A 20,549-nucleotide genomic window follows, 5' to 3' on the forward strand; every position below is an offset into this window, starting at 1 on the left:
CAATGTCGCCGTTACCGTTGTTGGCGGCATTTGTTATTGAAAGTGTACCAACAACACTATATTTGTACTCGTACCCACAATGAATTACACGCAAAATCGTTCGTTCTTTTTCCAGCATTATGTTAAAAGTGAATGCGTCAAAAGTGCAGTAATACGTTCGTTGAAACTAATCGATTTCTTTAGATTTCTTAGATTTTTTATATTTCAATTTTTTACCAGAATAACATCAGTACGAGAAGTATTGGGTGCTGTGAAGCATGTCATCCTACCCAGAATGATTAGGGTGGCGAATCGCGTTCCGCATTTAAACAATTCGCATGCCAAGAATTGAGAAAATATGGCATGTTTTTTTTAGAAAAACTATCACGCATGACGCATCAGACTATACCATCGCATCTAAGCCGATTTATCAGTTATGAACTATGCTGTAAAACAGCATAGGTTCGTTACACCTATTAAAAGCGCAAAGCTAGTAGTGAGTGACGAATTCCACTACCATCTCAGCATAGTTCCGGTAATCTGTCACACGTACTGACCCCACGGGCCTTTGAGGAACATCATAGTAGAAATAGTAGGTGCCAATGTAATCGTCATAATTTCCCGCAGGGTCAATATCGACAGCGCTAATCGAAACAGCGGCACGTGAACCCCGTAGTACGGTTCCCGTGGTGCTGACATATGATGGAAGGTATACTGTATTCGAATCATCCGGAGCGCGGTAGCTTTGACTTTCATACCTAAAATTGTAAAACAATCGCTGATATTTTATGGCTTAATACGCCTTTCTGCTTAACCGGAAAGCAACGTAAGCTAATTTACTTTGCCTGGCCAGTATGATCGGCCCAGTTGTACGATATGCCAAAATTCATATCACATTCTCCGCGAATCCCCACCCACGGGTCACAGTCTTTGCTTCGGCTAAAGCTGATTACACGCATAGTCAATGCCATCGTAGGCGTTGGCGTGGTTGTCGTAGTGGTACGAGTGGTGGTGCGTGTGGTGGTGCGGGTAGTGGTGGGCCTGGTAGTGGTAGTTGTCTTTGTGGTGGTGGTAGGGGTGGCTGTAGTGGTGGTGGTAGGAGTAGTGGTAGATGTGGTGGTGGTTGTCGTGGTTGGCGTTGTTGCAGTTGTCGTCGGAAAGCAATTGGTATCCTCAGCCAGCTCCACTGCAAACAGTTCCAGACAATTATGGATTTGTGTTAGTATCAACCGGTGCTGCAATTGTTGATGTATTGCACAGCATGAGAATGACCTCATGTTTTGTATTGCCAAAGTGATGTCTATAAGTTGCTGCGCTAGACTAGATCTTGGTTCTTCAAACCAGTTTTAAAACAAAATCTTTTCTACGCCAATTAATTAGTATTAAAATAAATTAAATTTTATTCTAATAAAGCAAAGACTAATAAAACACAATTCCTGGTCCCTAAGTCAACAACTTGTGTTCTGACTCTAGGATTAGGGCATAGTTGTACATACTATCTCGTACGTATTTTGAGCATTCAACTTACTATTTTCTTGTTTCCAATCAATCAAAGTACGAAGTTTTATGAAATCATCAAAAATGATTTTTTACAGATAAATCTAGCAAAATAGCAAAACTTAAGTTTACCTTTTCTGGCAGTTATTCCGGACAGGCCAATCGATGAGACACAAGCATGGAACGCCGAAAAGCGCAGTTGGTATACTTCGTCTTCCTGTACGATGACCTCATGCATTGTCCATTCATCGCGTGGACTAAATGCGGACCAAACCGTGCGCAATTCGCGGCCGTAAGCTGTTACGGTTGCTAAGGTCACTTTGGCTCGCGGCTCTTCTTGTGAATCGATTCTGTACCAGAACTGTAATCGGACCGGCTGTCCATCCGCCCACAAACCGCCTTTGCTCAGATAAATTGCGGTGCGGCTCGAGCCGCTGTCCTGCACGGCACTGCACGCCGAAAATAGTGTTTTCTTTGCTGAAAAATTGCCATGTTAGTACAAATATTAATGGTACACTAGTATTCTAGCAGCAAGTAATGAGAAATCATTAAAACCGTACAAGCATCCGATAGTTCCGGAGGATGCGTTCCTGCTATGAAATTACTGTCGCCCTGGGGTCGTTCCCAGGTTGTTGAGTTAACATAGTCAGTTAAGTAGGCGTACACATTCCACCGACAACACGCAGGGTTTTGCGAAAGGTCATATGGGCAAACGAAGGACTGGTCATATGGGTTGGAAAGCTTTAGCGTTCCCGGCGAAATTCGTCCTTCCGGTGGTGAGGCATTTCCCAAGTGTACTAGTGCCCAACGTAAAGGTCAAAATAATCGGCAGTTCAGTATTGAAATTGTGTAATGAACGAGTCACTTACCACAGGTAATAAACATCCATAAATATCGTTCCATCGTTCTTTACTGCTGTAACGTAAAAATCAAAGGCCACGCTTTTCTTGGAGCATTGCAGGATAGTGCATTAGCAGAAGAAGAAAATTGGTAGTGAAAATGCAGTTTGCTGAGCCGAGGGGTTTTATGCACGCGCGCGGTTTGATCAAAATGCTCTTGATAAGACTTGATGAGATCAGAGCCAAACCTTGTTTAGCGATTGTTTGCGCCATCCTTATCGTTAACTTTACCGGAATTTCTGTTTGTTGGTTTGTTTTCTACGTTGTGCACTTCCTATCACAAAACCAATATATTACGAAATAGGAAAACAGAGCTACTTGTGAGCAAATCGTTCTACTTGTCGCAGTGAATGTACTCTGTAGGTGACGATAATATTGAAAGTACAGTATTTGAAAACGTGGACAACAAAAGACTTGGCAATGTAAAAACAGAAATAAAATCAGGTTTTGGTGATGTTACGACAGAGCTGTCTGAAATTTATGGGATCATGTCCTTTGAATGTCGAAACGTTATAGATTCAAGTGCGACACAATCCATGTAATTTTATGTACAATAAGGTAAACATAGTGAACACGCTACACATTATTTTGTTTTTTGTCTATCTTTTCGGGATCTGCACATTTATAATGTTCAAACCCGTCGTAACCTAAAATTCCTACTCGTATTTATTCAGTGCGGGATACGACTTGAAATTACGAGTATTTAGATTACTACGTAATATTACCTACTCTACGATCTGTAGGCTGTTTATAGATATGTGGTATTATGTACAGACTGTGCGTTCTGGTAATCGTGATTTCTAGATCGGCAGGGTTACAACACTACATCGGAAATGCCTGACTTTTCCCGAATACCGATTTACCGAAAGAATCTGTGAACGTTTCCCGCATCGCGGGCGTTTTCATTGGGATACACTTTTTGCGCTTTTTTTAATTGTGATACAGGGATGATGGGACAACAAGCTAAAAATACATATCGGTAGAAGATACAAATAATTAACAATGTCCTTTTGTGCTTTTCGTATTGAAATTTTCTTGGTGCACTCTATCGTGCTCTCGCGCTATGTCGCTCTGTTTCTTACAAGTTGACCGTATAATCAAATAAAGATTGAGCTAGTTCAAACCTTTTTACCGAATGTAAAAATTTAAATTTGCATTACCTGTACTCAGAAATTGTTACTGAGACTGTTTTAATGGAACCATAGATTGTTTACTTTATGTATGAATAATGCCGGTTCATAATCATGACGGTTTACTTTAGGTGCAGCCGGAAAGCTGTTGCGGTATCGCAAAACGCTCAGACAGTGCCAGTTTACATAGTTAAGGATGCGTCTGGCAACATTCGCGTTCTTATCTCTGACAATCCTTGTGCTTATACGTATTAACGGTCGTCATCGATAAGTTGTGCAAGGAATGAGAACTTATGTAAGTCACCAAGGATAAGAGTTAAACATACCGGCTCGCAATATTCTATTCGGAAAGTAAATCAGCTTGCTTTCTAGAGTAGTTATAGCATCTCAGTACTAACAGTGCAATACAGCACCTACATAATATTAAGTGGGTGGTTGATTTCAGTTGATTTCAAGAAGGTGGCAACTCTTACACCGATAGAGTCATGCATACGAATGATACGATGACACGGGTGATTATATGTTTGATACCCCCTTTATGAAGTCGACTATGCAGTACGCACAAAAGTTCTCGGCTTTCTGCTAGCTCAACATACGAGTACATGTTATACAAACTATGCACAAACTACAAATCGCGGCGTGAACCTAAAGTTCTCGTAAATAAACTTTAGGTTTACGCCGTCCTCCCTAGCTCCAAAGAAGAAAACATTGTTGATTGGCAGTTCGACAACGAAACGTCCAAAAACTAAGCAAAAAGTAAAACGAATTCAGCTAAAACAGTGGTAGAGAGTTAATGAAAGCTTCGTCATGAACCACTACTCTAGATTGCCTAGGAGGAAACGACTGGAGCGTTGGAATGGTGGGAAGAAAAACACGGTGACGGCGAAATTAAATGGAACTTACTGCACCCGTTTGCATTCTTTTTAATGGTCAAGTGACATGAACAATAGTTTACAGAAATGAATACTTCAAGTTGCTTTTGCATATCTTGGATATAATTCGTCACTTGAAGGAAATCATACCCAGCCAGCTTAATAAGGAAGTAAACAACCACTTACGTTATCAACTTCTCTATGGTATTCGTGGGTTGGTGGTTATGAGTTTTACCGTAATTATTCAATTATACGAGTATATCACGCTTCAGTGATTGCAAATACAAACAATTAAACCACTAAAAACGGGAATTGTGCTCACCCACAATATTCGACGAATTTTGATTCCTAAAATAAATTGTTTATTCGTTGGACTTTACAGCAGTGCGCATGCGGGATCGTGTGACAAGGATGGCCTTCTTTGACTGAAACATGATGCGCCCTGTCCTAATTTTTACGCACAAATTACAACAAGGATACACAGATAAAGACATACTACATATACTCTGTAGAGTAGGTAGCGTTTCATATTAACAGTAAAGCAACATCGGTGCTAGGCAGTAAATCACGGGAGTTTTTTTTATTTTTGAATGGAACACGGTTTACTTTGCAGTTGATTCGTGGCAGGTTGGCGAAGAAGCTAACGCAAATTTAATAACTGCCGAATATTTCTATTTCCATCAAAGAATCATGAATTCCTACTTCCCGTTGTGTTGTCTCCCAAGATATGCAGCACTCGGGGTGTTTGATTGTAACTAACTTTAAAAGTAGGGATGATAAAAGCAGGGAAATAGTTAAACGAAATACAGATCTGAATATTCGGGGTGATAGCTGATTTTGTGACAACGAAACTTTTTGTGAGCTGCCGGAAACAGCGAAACGGTGTAATGCTGCGACTTTCAAAAAAGATAGAAATGCATTAAGGTCAGCTACAACTGACGAGCAAAACTACAGTAAGACCCAATGTACAGCGGTTGGCATTTTTTATGTGCGAACTTATGACAGAATTATCTATTATCACACCATTTCAAACGGAAGGATTTATAATAATTTATCGATACAAGTACGACGTAATAATCCAATTATTCCGCTGGTCATACGGTCCGGTTATACGGTTATTATTATAATCCACGGTCCGCACGGTTTACGCAATGTCCGCAATATCACAAATAAAATTTCTGAAACTGCTTGCAATGCGCTTTTATAATATATTTACGGACAGCACACGCAGTGACTCCATTTTTGTTGGATTAGGCCTTATCAATCTTTGCACAGAGAAATGACTTTCAAGAAAATTTTAGTCCATGCTTTCACGGTTGTCGCTTGGATTTTAATTTGTGAATTTTGACGGTTTGCTAAATGCAGTTACCAATTAAGAAGGCATCGCTATACACTTACCTGACCACATTAAAGTACTTCGTTACAAAAAACAACGCGCAACGACTATTAAGCTCATTATCTCGGCAGAGAAATGGCACAATTAACGAGTACAATGCTATACAGATGATAATTCATGCATTAGGAAAGCGCATCAATTACACTACCGTGCGTTGTACCGTTCAGCCAACGTTCTGATTATCCTAATCTTTGATATTTATCTTCCATCGGCAAACACGGCTATTGTTCGAATTAGCTTGCATCTGATACACGGTGAAATTTTTTTGTTAAGTGCATTTTTGTTGCTTGTCGATCATATTAATTTTGCCTTTACCGTGGTTTTCAATTTTCATGCTTGCGGTTAGAAGGATGGTGCGCTACGGCTGTATATTGGGTAGGCGAGCAACAGGATTACAAAAGATGATATTTTTTTAAAACTTTTAATTGTGCACCTGTAGTTTAAATCACGATCAGCTGTTTAATTTTTCTTTAGCAGGAATATCTGCTCTTCTGGCTGCGACTGAGGGACAGCAGCAATCGACGTGTGCAACATTCAAAGGTTGCGGCATTCCCGTCGTCGTCAACACCGTAAACAATCCCGATCCCTTTAAGGTACGCATGTACTACGTAATCCATATAATTGAAACACCAGATAACTGAGGAAATAGAGCGCTTATAGGATCTCATGCGCCTGCCATTTCTCGGCTAAACTGTGTCCGTGCAGTTGAATTTGACGCTTATATGAGCATACTTAAGGGACAAGGAACACTCTGACCAGCAACAAATGATCGGAACTGTCACAAAATAATTCCTTCTGAATGTACCGAAGCTGATTCTGACTGTTCTAAAGCGCAGAGCTATAATAACTTAAACATACATACATACTGCTGCAACGCCCTGCTCCAGCCGTTGCACGGTAGCAAAGTGCAGCATGCGTGAGGGTACGCTGTCACTGCCATTATGGTCACCTCCTTTATACGTATGTAAATCCCATGATGTTATTAAATCCAAAAACAATGCATCGCTTACACTTTTACAGTATGACGGAACCTGGTACATGTACCGGCAAACCGGCTCCTACACCATTAACCAAATCTACAATCTTGTAACACTGAAGAGGCGTACTGCATTTCCATTCAGCAATACGGTGGCAGTGGCATTTTATATTGAAATAGCACATTATAACAGCCCCAACGATACTCAGTGCGTTCAGCGCTACTTTGCCGGTATGTGTGCTGTAAACGGACAGTGTCTTGGAAAAGCTTATTCATCCCTAGATGGCTATGTTCCTGGTAAGTGTCATATAAAATAGGATTAGAGGCTCTAGTAAAGGCATTTTATTGGAAAAGCCTAAATTCAAAATTTCCTGTGAGTGCGAAGACACAGTTGTAAATGTCCAAAAAGACCGGTCGTTTTGGACGGTTACACACGGTATACCATAATTATAATTTCATGCACCTTGCGATGTCTCCTTGTGAAGGCTGCTTTTGAGAATTTCAGATGGTAGCGAAAAGAATTGCCTGACTTTGCTTAGACAGGCCCTGCCCCTGAAAAATAAACACAAGCATTACTTTCGCGATTGAATACGTAGTTGCCAGAAAACTAGTGACTGTGGCGATGGGTCTTTGTTATACTCGGCTGTAGTACAGAAATTATCTAAAATTGATTCCTTTTGGCTGATTCTTTTTAGCTGCCAGCGACTTTAGCTTGCTGTACGGGGATCCCGAGGATTTGTATGTTGTGTACGTATGCGTCAAGCCCAACTACAAGACCGGTATGTGCGACAGTCCCTTCTTCTCTGTCGTCATCCGCACCCGACCGGATCTTTTGACCGCTGCCAAGAGTAAATCCATAGATGATATCGTCGATTCCATACTGGCTCCCTATTGTATTTCAACGGCAGATATTCCCCTGCAGATCCACAATCACAGCGTGTCGTACTGTCCCCAATTGGACAACCTTCCTCCTTGCATTCAAGGGGTTATAACCGGCCTCACAAATGATGTCGCAAACACTATTAGTAACTAAATGGGCAGAGTTCTGATATGTATCTTAAAATCGCAGACTATTATAAGGGATGCCTGATTATAAGTTTTGAAGTTTTCAAATTTCCCAACTAATTTCAAATGCCGCTTAGGCGTTGTAGCACCGCACCGGTGTGTACAGTACCTCTACACATAGCTCACTGCGTTGCACAGGTTTTCTCGCCTTTCATCTTTAACTCGCTCCTTTCTCATTCTTCGTCTACTTGTGGCTGAATCTGTTCCTAAAATCGAGCTAAAACAAAAACATTTTTACAGTGCTTCTGTGAGGAAGCTGCTTCTTTTCCGAAATGTTGCTACAATGCCTGCTGTCTCTGGGATAGGTAGGAGAATCATGCATGGCTTTTCCTGAATATCGATTCTCCGAAATAATTTGTGTATGGTTCCCGCATCGTCGACCGTTTTCATTTGGATAAACTTTTTGCGCTTTTTATTTGTGATACAGGGGACAGCAAGCTAAAAATGCAGAGAAGATACAAATAATTAACAATGTCCTTCTATGCATTTCGGATTACAGTTTTTTGTGCACTCTCTCGTACTCTAGTGCTATGTCGCTCTGTTTCTTACACGTTGACTGTATTAATTAATCGTAAATAATGGTCGTGTCAGTAAAAACGTTCCAAAACGTTTTTACCGATTTCAAAATAATTAAATTGGGTTATGTGTAATCAGAAATTGTAATCGAAAACTGTTGTAAAGTAACCATAGAATGTTTACATTATGAATAATGCCGGTTCAGTTGTGAATAATGACGGTTTACTTAAGGTGCACCCGGAAAGCTGCTGCGGTACCAAAATACTCGGACAGTGCCAGTTAAACTAAGAATGAGTCTGGCAACGCTCGTGTTCTTATCTCTGACAATCCTTGTGCTTTTTCCTTGAATAACGGTCGTCAGCGATAATTTTGTGCAAGGAATCAGAACTTATTTAATTTAAGGTATCAAGGATAAGAGTTAAACATACCGGCTCGCAGTACTTTTTTTTATTTGAAAGTAAATCAGCCTACTTTTCAGTTATAGCATCTCAGTACTAACATTAAAATATATACACATGTATATCTAACAAGTTTACGTAGCCTGAGGCTGCGTATACAGTGGACTTCATAAAGGTGGTAACGCTTACAGCCGACAGCGTCATGCATACGGGTGGTTATATTAAGTACAAGATCTATACTACGCGCGGCGACCCATAGTTTTGAGATCTCTATAACCATAAAACTTCTGGAAAAACGGACAACGCCATTAGATCCGGGATAGTTCAGAAGTGGCCGGCATGTGTTTTTTTATGAAAATATCGAGCCGGCATCAAGCCGGCATCAAGACCAGATTGATCCAACCCATCTTAAAGGTCACCTTGAAACTTAGAAATATTTGCCTAGATACAATACAAAATACCAATTGACATAATTATTACAATAAAAATTAAACCGAAAAATAAATAAATTTTTGTACTTATTCAAACACTCGCGTTATTCAAACATTGCTGCCGGTGTTGCCGAGCTCGAAACACGTTTAAAATCAACCGATATAAAATGTAAAAATATCAAATATAAAATCAATACGAAAAATCACTGGAAGAGTGAGTGACCGAAACACTATCACCGACCACTGAGCGGAATCTCTAGATGAGTGGGTGACCGAGCTACTACCACTGACCAGTAAGAAAAAATCACTAGACAAGTGAGTGACCGACACCAACACCATTACTGCCCAATGAGCGGAATTTCTAGGTGAGTGAGTCATCGAGCGGGCTTTGCTCTTGCTCACCTTTCGGGCTCTGTGCACTGGACAGTAGTTGTAGCAGGGTCACATCCTCACCTAGCGATTTTTCTCCTTACCAAGCGATATTTTTTACTGGACAGGTGAAGCTCGGTCGGTCACTCACCTAGTGACTGAGTGAGTAAGTGACCGAGCTACCACCACTGTCCAGTGCCCAGAACCCGTTAGGTAAAAGAGTGACCGAGATACTACTACTGTCCAGTGCACAAACTCCGTTAAGTGATCTAGTGACCGAGCTACCACTACTGTCCAGCGCATAAACTCCGTTAAGTGATCTAGTGACCGAGTTACCACTACTGTCCAGTGCACGAACTCCGTTAAGTGATTTAGTGACCGAGTTACCACTACTGTCCAGTGCACAAACTCCGTTAAGTGATCTAATGAGCGAGCTAGCACTACTGTCCAGCGCATAAACTCCGTTAAGTGATCTAGTGACCGAGTTACCAGTACTGTCCAGTGCATAGATCCCGTTAGATAGATGGGTGACCTAGCTACCAATACTGTCCAGTGCACAGAGCCCGTTAGGTGAACGCGTGACCGAGCTACCACTACTGTCCAGTGCACGAACTCCGTTAAGTGATTTAGTGACCGAGGTACCACTACTGTCCAGTGCACAATCTCCGTTAAGTGATCTAATGAGCGAGCTAGCACTACTGTCCAGCGCATAAACTCCGTTAAGTGATCTAGTGACCGAGTTACCAGTACTGTCCTTTGCATAGATCCCGTTAGGTAGATGGGTGACAAAGCTAACAATGCTATCCAGAAACGCGGAGGCGAAGCCGAGGCTGTTTCTTGTAAGTGTATAATACCACCTTTATGAAGTCGACTCTATATACAAAAATTCTCGTAAAATTTTGGTTCATGCCGTACTCCCTATCTCCAACGAAGAAAACTTTGTTGAATGGCAGCTTGACAACGAGACGTCCAAAAACGATTAAAACGAATTCTGCTAAAAAGTGGTAAACAGTTACCGAAAATTTCGCCATGTAAAGGAAACGACTGGAGCGTCAGAATGGTGGGGAGAAAAACACGGTGACGGCGAAATTAAATGGAACTTACCGCACCCGTTTGCATTCTTTTTAATGGTCAAGTGACATGAATAATAGTTTACATGAAACGAATACTTCAAGTTGCTTTATTGATTGCAGTATTCATTTTATTGAAGTATTTGAAGTTGCTTTTACATATCTTGGGTATAATTCGTCAGCTGAAGGAAATTATATCCAGTCAGCTAAAGAAGAAAGTGAATTATGTTATCAACCACTCTAGGGTACTCATACGGGGTCGAAGGTTATGAGTTTTACCGTAATTATTCAATTACACGAGTACGTGTATATCGCGCTTCAGTGATTGCAATTACAAGCAATAAGACCATTAAAATCGTAACACACAATATTCGCAGAATTTTGATTCCCAAAATAAATTGTTTGTACGTTGGACTTTGCACGCAGTGCGCATGCGGGATCGTGTGACAAGGATAACCTTTTTTGATTGAAACATGATGCGTCCTGCCCTGGTTTTACGCAAATTACAACAAGGATAAGCACCAATAAACACATACTATGCTCCGTAGTGTAAATAGCTTTTCATCAAACAGTAAAGCACCACTGCTGCTACGCAATAAATCACATTAGTTTTTTTTTTAATTTTTGAAAGGAACACGGCTAGGCAGCTGATTTGCAGCAGGTTGCAAATTTAATAATGGCTGATTCTTTCTGTTTCCATCAAAGAATCATGAATTCATACTTCCCGTGTGTTTGTTTCCCAAGATATGCAGCACTCGGGATGTTTGGTTGTAACTAACTTCAAAAGTAGTATTGATAAAAGCAGTGAAATTATTAAACGGAATACAGATCTGAATATTCGGGATGGTAGCTGATTTTGTGACAACGAAACTTTTTGTGAGCTGGCGGAAACAGCGAAACGGTGCAATGCTGCGAATTTAAAACAAGATAGATATGCACTAAGATCAGCTACAACTGACGAGCAGAACTACAGTAAGGCCCAATGTAAACTTAGTTTGTGGAAGAACGAAAAGGAGTGCTGCAACTATGTGTACAAGAATTCGCGCAACGGAAATAGTTCCCGCGGGTTTGTTCCCTTTTTCGTGATTTTTCCAACCGTTCCTCCACACTCACCCGCTAAGGAATGACATCAATTTTTCCATAAAATAATCCGGATCGACGTTTTTACAAGTTGTAAACATCTAGACTTGAGAAAGGGACTTGTCTTTTAAAGCCAGCGAAATAAAAGGAAATTTCGACTGGTCAGGGATTTGAAGTCGACCTCTTCTGGTCAACAGCCAATATATGACAAGCATACTAGGCTGGATTCTCACCAAAATTTGCAAAAAGTAGTCAGACTATTTTGTTGTTTTATTGAAACGTTTATGGCGACATTGTGACCAAAAGCTGATTTATAAGAATTTTTGTTGGAAAGTGAACACACTTGGCTGAATGACCCTCTGTACAGCGGGTGGTTGGAATTTTTTGTGTTCAAACTTATGACAGATTAGTTTATTTTCACACCATTACAAACGGAAGGATTTATAATAACTTATTGATACAAAATAATACGAACTAATAATCCAGTTATTCAATAAAAGATGCCTCGCATGGACTAACAGCTAGAGAGGAAAACAGGCGGCAGAATTATACTGTAGAGAATGTTTGAATTTTAAATTTAGGCGAAACTGGTGCCGTTCCAAGGATAGATGCCCATTCGCACGTTGAGTCTCGATATGGAACGATGCGACAGATTCCTTTCAGATCCTTAAATACTTCGTTATCTATGTAACCGTACTATACTCTGCTCTAACAATGAGTGAAAGGTTAAGCGCTTCGCAGTCATGCAGAGAATAGCAATAATGGACGATATCTGTTAATTTCTTTGTAAAAATCAGTAAGATACGGTAAAAAAAATGCTAACTGCACTCACCAACCTCAAGACCGTACAAGTACTTAACAACATAACCGTCAATGCCTGCGCGGACTTTCATCCTTGTAAAAGAAATAAAATGCGACGCGCTACAGCAGACAATTTATTATTGACAAGACAGTAGCAGACATACAGCATTGCTACGAAAATTTAAACCTGTTAATACGAGTATTTTAGTATCAGCTGGACTTGGACATTGTGTTATGAACTTGGTGGGACAAGTCGCCGGTCATCCTTCGCGATGGATTGACACTGCTCCCATTGACCATTCTTTTTAAAAAAGCCAAGAATTTTCTGATTTCCTTATTTAATGCTGTTCTAAACTCCGTGCCAACAATGAAGAGAATTACCTACGAAAAGTCACCCGATAAAAACAGTGATCAGTCAAATCATTTCACATATGATAATCTGACCGGGTTTGCAGCGTAGGCCACTAATTGTACTGTTCTCCCGTACATCGATGACCGGATATCCTTGGACCAAAGCGTGGTATGAAACATTGACATTAAGACCGGGGCAGGTAAGGTCATGCAGTTTAGGATGGAGGAGAAGAACAGTGCTTTGACAGTACCCAGTCGTCGTTTCCGGGTTCGCCGCTCCAGCTCATTCATCAGCACATTGGCATTCCAACCTAACCGTTGACATCCCAGCAAGGCAAACAAACTTCCGTATGTCACACCCACAATGGCAACAGGGACGTAACTTCCGAATATCTGCATCAAGTCAACGAAGATTCCCTGCCCTGAAATTCTTGCACAATGGCCAATCGACGCGTGTCTGCCATAAACTAAACCCGGGACAACGTTGGCAGCTGGGAGCATTGCGACGATGGACACGATCCAGGCAAAGAGTAACGCAGCAAACGATACCCGTCGGGACGAGAAGGCGGCATAACGGTGAGGCAGAATGATGGCGATAAAGCGGTTGAGTGCAAGCGCCGCCCATGTCCAGTTGCTCACACCGATGTTGACCAGGGTAAGAAAAATATACCGGTGTACAGTAGAACGTAAGTGAGAAGTGCATTTGCGTAAAGTAGACCGGCAGTGTCATAATGGGGGTGCTTCCAACGCAGAATAGGAAGTCTGTGGAAACAGAATGCAGAAGCAGTACGCCTGAGCCGCTTTTCCATTTCTTTAAGCGGTGCATTATTACTAAGAAAACAACCATCAGAACAGCAGCTAAACTGGCTATACCAAATTGCACTCCAAGCCAGATATGCATTTCCATTGCGGAAAGCGTTCCACGCAGTGGCAATGAACCATTTGACACGTTCGACTGGTTTAAAGTTCTGTTGTTCATTTTATCCGTAGGGACTAACCTACAACTGTGAGGCGTAGAGACGGCCAAACTGAATGCTGCCACGAGCGTGCCGGCATTTTTATTATTGATGTCGTACTGTGTCAACATGGGAAGTCGCTTATGGAAGCGCCGGAAATCATTAGGTTGTTTGTCCCTGCCCCCATGTTCGCATATAGCTTCTTCCCATCCGCTTCCGTGCGGAAACTGAAGAACATGACCTTTCGTGGTAATCCCATGAATTCTTCAGCAAAGAGGCTTGGCTAAACACGGGATATGTGTTTCATCGAACATCATTATCTCGTTAGGTTCGCTGTGATTTTCACTGTGCTTGTGTGATTTTCACTGTTCTTGCTGGGTTCACGCGCTACCAATTTATCATCCGTGAGGTATCCTTATTTCCATTCATGCTCATACACGGCCGAACACGTGCTGCCCGTTTATGCAGAGAGATGAGGTATGAAATAAAATTTCTATTGCCAAGGCACGGTCAGATGTTTTCTCTTCAGCAAAATCATATTTTTGGTCCAAGACAAAGTAGGCACTGGGAATATTTAACTTAAAAAGGTTTTCATCGACATTGGTTCAGTGGGCGTGGCCGGAAACAAATTTAAGTGGCATATGTTTATATTTACAGCGTATAGAGTATTGTTCTGTATGCGCGTTACAGTGCGTACGTATTCCCCATTGGACCAATGCCAAAGACAATACCTTTTTAATTATTCGCAATTGCTTACTCTGTCTTGAAGCCAGAAAATTAATGAAGTTTTTCTGAGATGAAAACCTCTGACCGTGCACAGGTGGAATATACCCGTAATTAGAGCACTTTTACGTAATATGAATAATTTTAATTTGATGTCTGTGCCCGTTCATAGCAACAGGCTAGGACTACTCAGGCCTCCTAACGCTAAGATATACTCAGGTAATCGTGTTGGGCCGCATTGCAACATACAATTGTTATGCGGGGATTCAACGGATCGGTGCACTGTTTTCCTTACCTGAATCAGCAGTATCCGGATATAGTGAGGAACAAGTACAGTATATTTCAGGGACAGCAAGTACCGCGTGGCGTAGTTGCGCATAGGTATGCGAATAAAGTACAACGCGTCTCTGTAGATTTATGCCACGCCTGTGAATAGGTCTAAACGAGAATAGACTTTACAATTTGTTAGTAAGAAATGGGTACGCACTACACACGTTGACGATCTGATCCTTGCCGGCTTCCCTAGACCAGTAGTTACAAAATCAATGCACCGCAGATGGCTTTTAATTGTGAGTTAAATTATCAAGTTTTGCGATTGTGGTACATATTACAGGTGTACTCGGGGACTTGGGGTGAAAAACACGTTTCGCTGGCGGCAGATTGGAAGTTGTCAATAAAATTATTAAAGTAACGTTGTCATTATGTTTTGTAATATTAAGAACTGACAAGGCCGCAACAGCAAGACTCGTTAATTTTTAAAGTATGCCATTAACATTAATGTTGAATCCTTGTAACATTATTCGAAGTTCATGCACCACAATTTAATTGTAGCGTAGGCTTTAACCCGGAACGACTGTCTTTTAATCACAAACATCCCTAAACAAAATATGCCGGCTTCATCCATAAACTCCGCAAACAAAGGGAATGAGAGGTTACTGGCACACGTGGTAGGTATTTTCATGTCGGTATAGCATTGCATCACCGCGACAAAACCGATGCCCCAGTTCTGCGTAGCAGTAGATTCAACCAGTTAATACTTAGTAGAAAATTCCACTACCATTTCAGCATAGTTCTGGTTATCCGTTCGACGTACGGTCCCCTCAGGCCTTTGAGGCACGTTGTATTGGAAGTTAAAGTTGGCGATATGATCATCAGGATTAAGCCAGGGGTCAATATCGACTGCTTCAATCGTGATAGCAGCGCGCGAATTCCGTTTTACGTTTGCTGTAACACTGATATGTGATGGGAAGGTTACTGAGTTTGTATCATCCGGAGCTCGGTAACTTTGCCCAAGGCTCCTACAATTGCAAGACAGTCGTTGAATTTTTGTATGGCGTTGAATGCACGAACTCCGTTAAGTGATTTAGTGACCGAGGTACCACTACTGTCCAGTGCACAATCTCCGTTAAGTGATCTAATGAGCGAGCTAGCACTACTGTCCAGCGCATAAACTCCGTTAAGTGATCTAGTGACCGAGTTACCAGTACTGTCCTTTGCATAGATCCCGTTAGGTAGATGGGTGACAAAGCTAACAATGCTATCCAGAAACGCGGAGGCGAAGCCGAGGCTGTTTCTTGTAAGTGTATAATACCACCTTTATGAAGTCGACTCTATATACAAAAATTCTCGTAAAATTTTGGTTCATGCCGTACTCCCTATCTCCAACGAAGAAAACTTTGTTGAATGGCAGCTTGACAACGAGACGTCCAAAAACGATTAAAACGAATTCTGCTAAAAGTGGTAAACAGTTACCGAAAATTTCGCCATGTAAAGGAAACGACTGGAGCGTCAGAATGGTGGGGAGAAAAACACGGTGACGGCGAAATTAAATGGAACTTACCGCACCCGTTTGCATTCTTTTTAATGGTCAAGTGACATGAATAATAGTTTACATGAAACGAATACTTCAAGTTGCTTTATTGATTGCAGTATTCATTTTATTGAAGTATTTGAAGTTGCTTTTACATATCTTGGGTATAATTCGTCAGCTGAAGGAAATTATATCCAGTCAGCTAAAGAAGAAAGTGAATTATGTTATCAACCACTCTAGGGTACTCATACGGGGTCGAAGGTTATGAGTTTTACCGTAATTATTCAATTACACGAGTACGTGTATATCGCGCTTCAGTGATTGCAATTACAAGCAATAAGACCATTAAAATCGTAACACACAATATTCGCAGAATTTTGATTCCCAAAATAAATTGTTTGTACGTTGGACTTTGCACGCAGTGCGCATGCGGGATCGTGTGACAAGGATAACCTTTTTTGATTGAAACATGATGCGTCCTGCCCTGGTTTTACGCAAATTACAACAAGGATAAGCACCAATAAACACATACTATGCTCCGTAGTGTAAATAGCTTTTCATCAAACAGTAAAGCACCACTGCTGCTACGCAATAAATCACATTAGTTTTTTTTTTAATTTTGAAAGGAACACGGCTAGGCAGCTGATTTGCAGCAGGTTGCAAATTTAATAATGGCTGATTCTTTCTGTTTCCATCAAAGAATCATGAATTCATACTTCCCGTGTGTTTGTTTCCCAAGATATGCAGCACTCGGGATGTTTGGTTGTAACTAACTTCAAAAGTAGTATTGATAAAAGCAGTGAAATTATTAAACGGAATACAGATCTGAATATTCGGGATGGTAGCTGATTTTGTGACAACGAAACTTTTTGTGAGCTGGCGGAAACAGCGAAACGGTGCAATGCTGCGAATTTAAAACAAGATAGATATGCACTAAGATCAGCTACAACTGACGAGCAGAACTACAGTAAGGCCCAATGTAAACTTAGTTTGTGGAAGAACGAAAAGGAGTGCTGCAACTATGTGTACAAGAATTCGCAACGGAAATAGTTCCCGCGGGTTTGTTCCCTTTTCGTGATTTTTCCAACCGTTTCTCCACACTCACCCGCTAAGGAATGACATCAATTTTTCCATAAAATAATCCGGATCGACGTTTTTACAAGTTGTAAACATCTAGACTTGAGAAAGGGACTTGTCTTTTAAAGCCAGCGAAATAAAAGGAAATTTCGACTGGTCAGGGATTTGAAGTCGACCTCTTCTGGTCAACAGCCAATATATGACAAGCATACTAGGCTGGATTCTCACCAAAATTTGCAAAAAGTAGTCAGACTATTTTGTTGTTTTATTGAAACGTTTATGGCGACATTGTGACCAAAAGCTGATTTATAAGAATTTTTGTTGGAAAGTGAACACACTTGGCTGAATGACCTCTGTACAGCGGGTGGTTGGAATTTTTTGTGTTCAAACTTATGACAGATTAGTTTATTTTCACACCATTACAAACGGAAGGATTTATAATAACTTATTGATACAAAATAATACGAACTAATAATCCAGTTATTCAATAAAAGATGCCTCGCATGGACTAACAGCTAGAGAGGAAAACAGGCGGCAGAATTATACTGTAGAGAATGTTTGAATTTTAAATTTAGGCGAAACTGGTGCCGTTCCAAGGATAGATGCCCATTCGCACGTTGAGTCTCGATATGGAACGATGCGACAGATTCCTTTCAGATCCTTAAATACTTCGTTATCTATGTAACCGTACTATACTCTGCTCTAACAATGAGTGAAAGGTTAAGCGCTTCGCAGTCATGCAGAGAATAGCAATAATGGACGATATCTGTTAATTTCTTTGTAAAAATCAGTAAGATACGGTAAAAAAATGCTAACTGCACTCACCAACCTCAAGACCGTACAAGTAACAACATAACCGTCAATGCCTGCGCGGGCTTTCATCGTTGTAAAAGAAATAAAATGCGACGCGCTACAACAGACAATTAATTATTGACAAGACAGTAGCAGACATACAGCATTGCTACAAAAATTTAAACCTGTTAATACGAGTATTTTAGTATCAGCTGGACTTGGACATTGTGTTATGAACTTGGTGGGACAAGTCGCCGGTCATCCTTCGCGATGGATTGACACTGCTCCCATTGACCGTTCTTTTTAAAAAAGCCAAGAATTTTCTGATTTCCTTATTTAATGCTGTTCTAAACTCCGTGCCAACAATGAAGAGAATTACCTACGAAAAGTCACCCGATAAAAACAGTGATCAGTCAAATCATTTCACATATGATAATCTGACCGGGTTTGCAGCGTAGGCCACTAATTGTACTGTTCTCCGTACATCGATGACCGGATATCCTTGGACCAAAGCGTGGTATGAAACATTGACATTAAGACCGGGGCAGGTAAGGTCATGCAGTTTAGGATGGAGGAGAAGAACAGTGCTTTGACAGTACCCAGTCGTCGTTTCCGGGTTCGCCGCTCCAGCTCATTCATCAGCACATTGGCATTCCAACCTAACCGTTGACATCCCAGCAAGGCAAACAAACTTCCGTATGTCACACCCACAATGGCAACAGGGACGTAACTTCCGAATATCTGCATCAAGTCAACGAAGATTCCCTGCCCTGAAATTCTTGCACAATGGCCAATCGACGCGTGTCTGCCATAAACTAAACCCGGGACAACGTTGGCAGCTGGGAGCATTGCGACGATGGACACGATCCAGGCAAAGAGTAACGCAGCAAACGATACCCGTCGGGACGAGAAGGCGGCATAACGGTGAGGCAGAATGATGGCGATAAAGCGGTTGAGTGCAAGCGCCGCCCATGTCCAGTTGCTCACACCGATGTTGACCAGGGTAAGAAAATATACCGGTGTACAGTAGAACGTAAGTGAGAAGTGCATTTGCGTAAAGTAGACCGGCAGTGTCATAATGGGGGTGCTTCCAACGCAGAATAGGAAGTCTGTGGAAACAGAATGCAGAAGCAGTACGCCTGAGCCGCTTTTCCATTTCTTTAAGCGGTGCATTATTACTAAGAAAACAACCATCAGAACAGCAGCTAAACTGGCTATACCAAATTGCACTCCAAGCCAGATATGCATTTCCATTGCGGAAAGCGTTCCACGCAGTGGCAATGAACCATTTGACACGTTCGACTGGTTTAAAGTTCTGTTGTTCATTTTATCCGTAGGGACTAACCTACAACTGTGAGGCGTAGAGACGGCCAAACTGAATGCTGCCACGAGCGTGCCGGCATTTTTATTATTGATGTCGTACTGTGTCAACATGGGAAGTCGCTTATGGAAGCGCCGGAAATCATTAGGTTGTTTGTCCCTGCCCCCATGTTCGCATATAGCTTCTTCCCATCCGCTTCCGTGCGGAAACTGAAGAACATGACCTTTCGTGGTAATCCCATGAATTCTTCAGCAAAGAGGCTTGGCTAAACACGGGATATGTGTTTCATCGAACATCATTATCTCGTTAGGTTCGCTGTGATTTTCACTGTGCTTGTGTGATTTTCACTGTTCTTGCTGGGTTCACGCGCTACCAATTTATCATCCGTGAGGTATCCTTATTTCCATTCATGCTCATACACGGCCGAACACGTGCTGCCCGTTTATGCAGAGAGATGAGGTATGAAATAAAATTTCTATTGCCAAGGCACGGTCAGATGTTTTCTCTTCAGCAAAATCATATTTTTTGGTCCAAGACAAAGTAGGCACTGGGAATATTTAACTTAAAAGGTTTTCATCGACATTGGTTCAGTGGGCGTGGCCGGAAACAAATTTAAGTGGCATATGTTTATATTTACAGCGTATAGAGTATTGTTCTGTATGCGCGTTACAGTGCGTACGTATTCCCCATTGGACCAATGCCAAAGACAATACCTTTTTAATTATTCGCAATTGCTTACTCTGTCTTGAAGCCAGAAAATTAATGAAGTTTTTCTGAGATGAAAACCTCTGACCGTGCACAGGTGGAATATACCCGTAATTAGAGCACTTTTACGTAATATGAATAATTTTAATTTGATGTCTGTGCCCGTTCATAGCAACAGGCTAGGACTACTCAGGCCTCCTAACGCTAAGATATACTCAGGTAATCGTGTTGGGCCGCATTGCAACATACAATTGTTATGCGGGGATTCAACGGATCGGTGCACTGTTTTCCTTACCTGAATCAGCAGTATCCGGATATAGTGAGGAACAAGTACA

The 20,549-nt window shown here is 41.4% G+C and overlaps 3 protein-coding genes across 3 annotated transcripts in view; 1 reads left to right on the forward strand and 2 right to left on the reverse strand.

Annotated features, from left to right (window-relative positions):
- Positions 1–20,549, reverse strand: part of LOC129594608 (ran GTPase-activating protein-like) — a 39,631-nt gene that overhangs the window by 9,233 nt on the left and 9,849 nt on the right. The gene's annotated exons all lie outside the window — the stretch shown is intronic.
- LOC129594610 (uncharacterized) lies at positions 193–2,480 on the reverse strand. Its single transcript, XM_055491357.1, has 5 exons — positions 2,346–2,480; positions 2,037–2,273; positions 1,609–1,953; positions 820–1,165; positions 193–737 (listed from the first exon to the last, which is right to left on the reverse strand). Exons 1-5 carry the CDS (start codon positions 2,377–2,379, stop codon positions 470–472), a joined length of 1,230 nt encoding a protein of 409 aa, XP_055347332.1. The 5' UTR covers positions 2,380–2,480; the 3' UTR covers positions 193–469.
- Positions 6,004–8,187, forward strand: LOC129594613 (uncharacterized). Its single transcript, XM_055491362.1, has 4 exons — positions 6,004–6,148; positions 6,248–6,366; positions 6,794–7,046; positions 7,445–8,187. The coding sequence occupies exons 1-4, from the start codon at positions 6,106–6,108 to the stop codon at positions 7,780–7,782; spliced, it is 753 nt and encodes a 250-aa protein (XP_055347337.1). The 5' UTR covers positions 6,004–6,105; the 3' UTR covers positions 7,783–8,187.

Source organism: Paramacrobiotus metropolitanus, unplaced genomic scaffold (genome assembly GCF_019649055.1).
Source record: "Paramacrobiotus metropolitanus isolate TYO unplaced genomic scaffold, Prichtersi_v1.0 Parri_scaffold0000070, whole genome shotgun sequence".
Classification (NCBI taxonomy): Eukaryota; Metazoa; Tardigrada; class Eutardigrada; order Parachela; family Macrobiotidae; genus Paramacrobiotus; species Paramacrobiotus metropolitanus.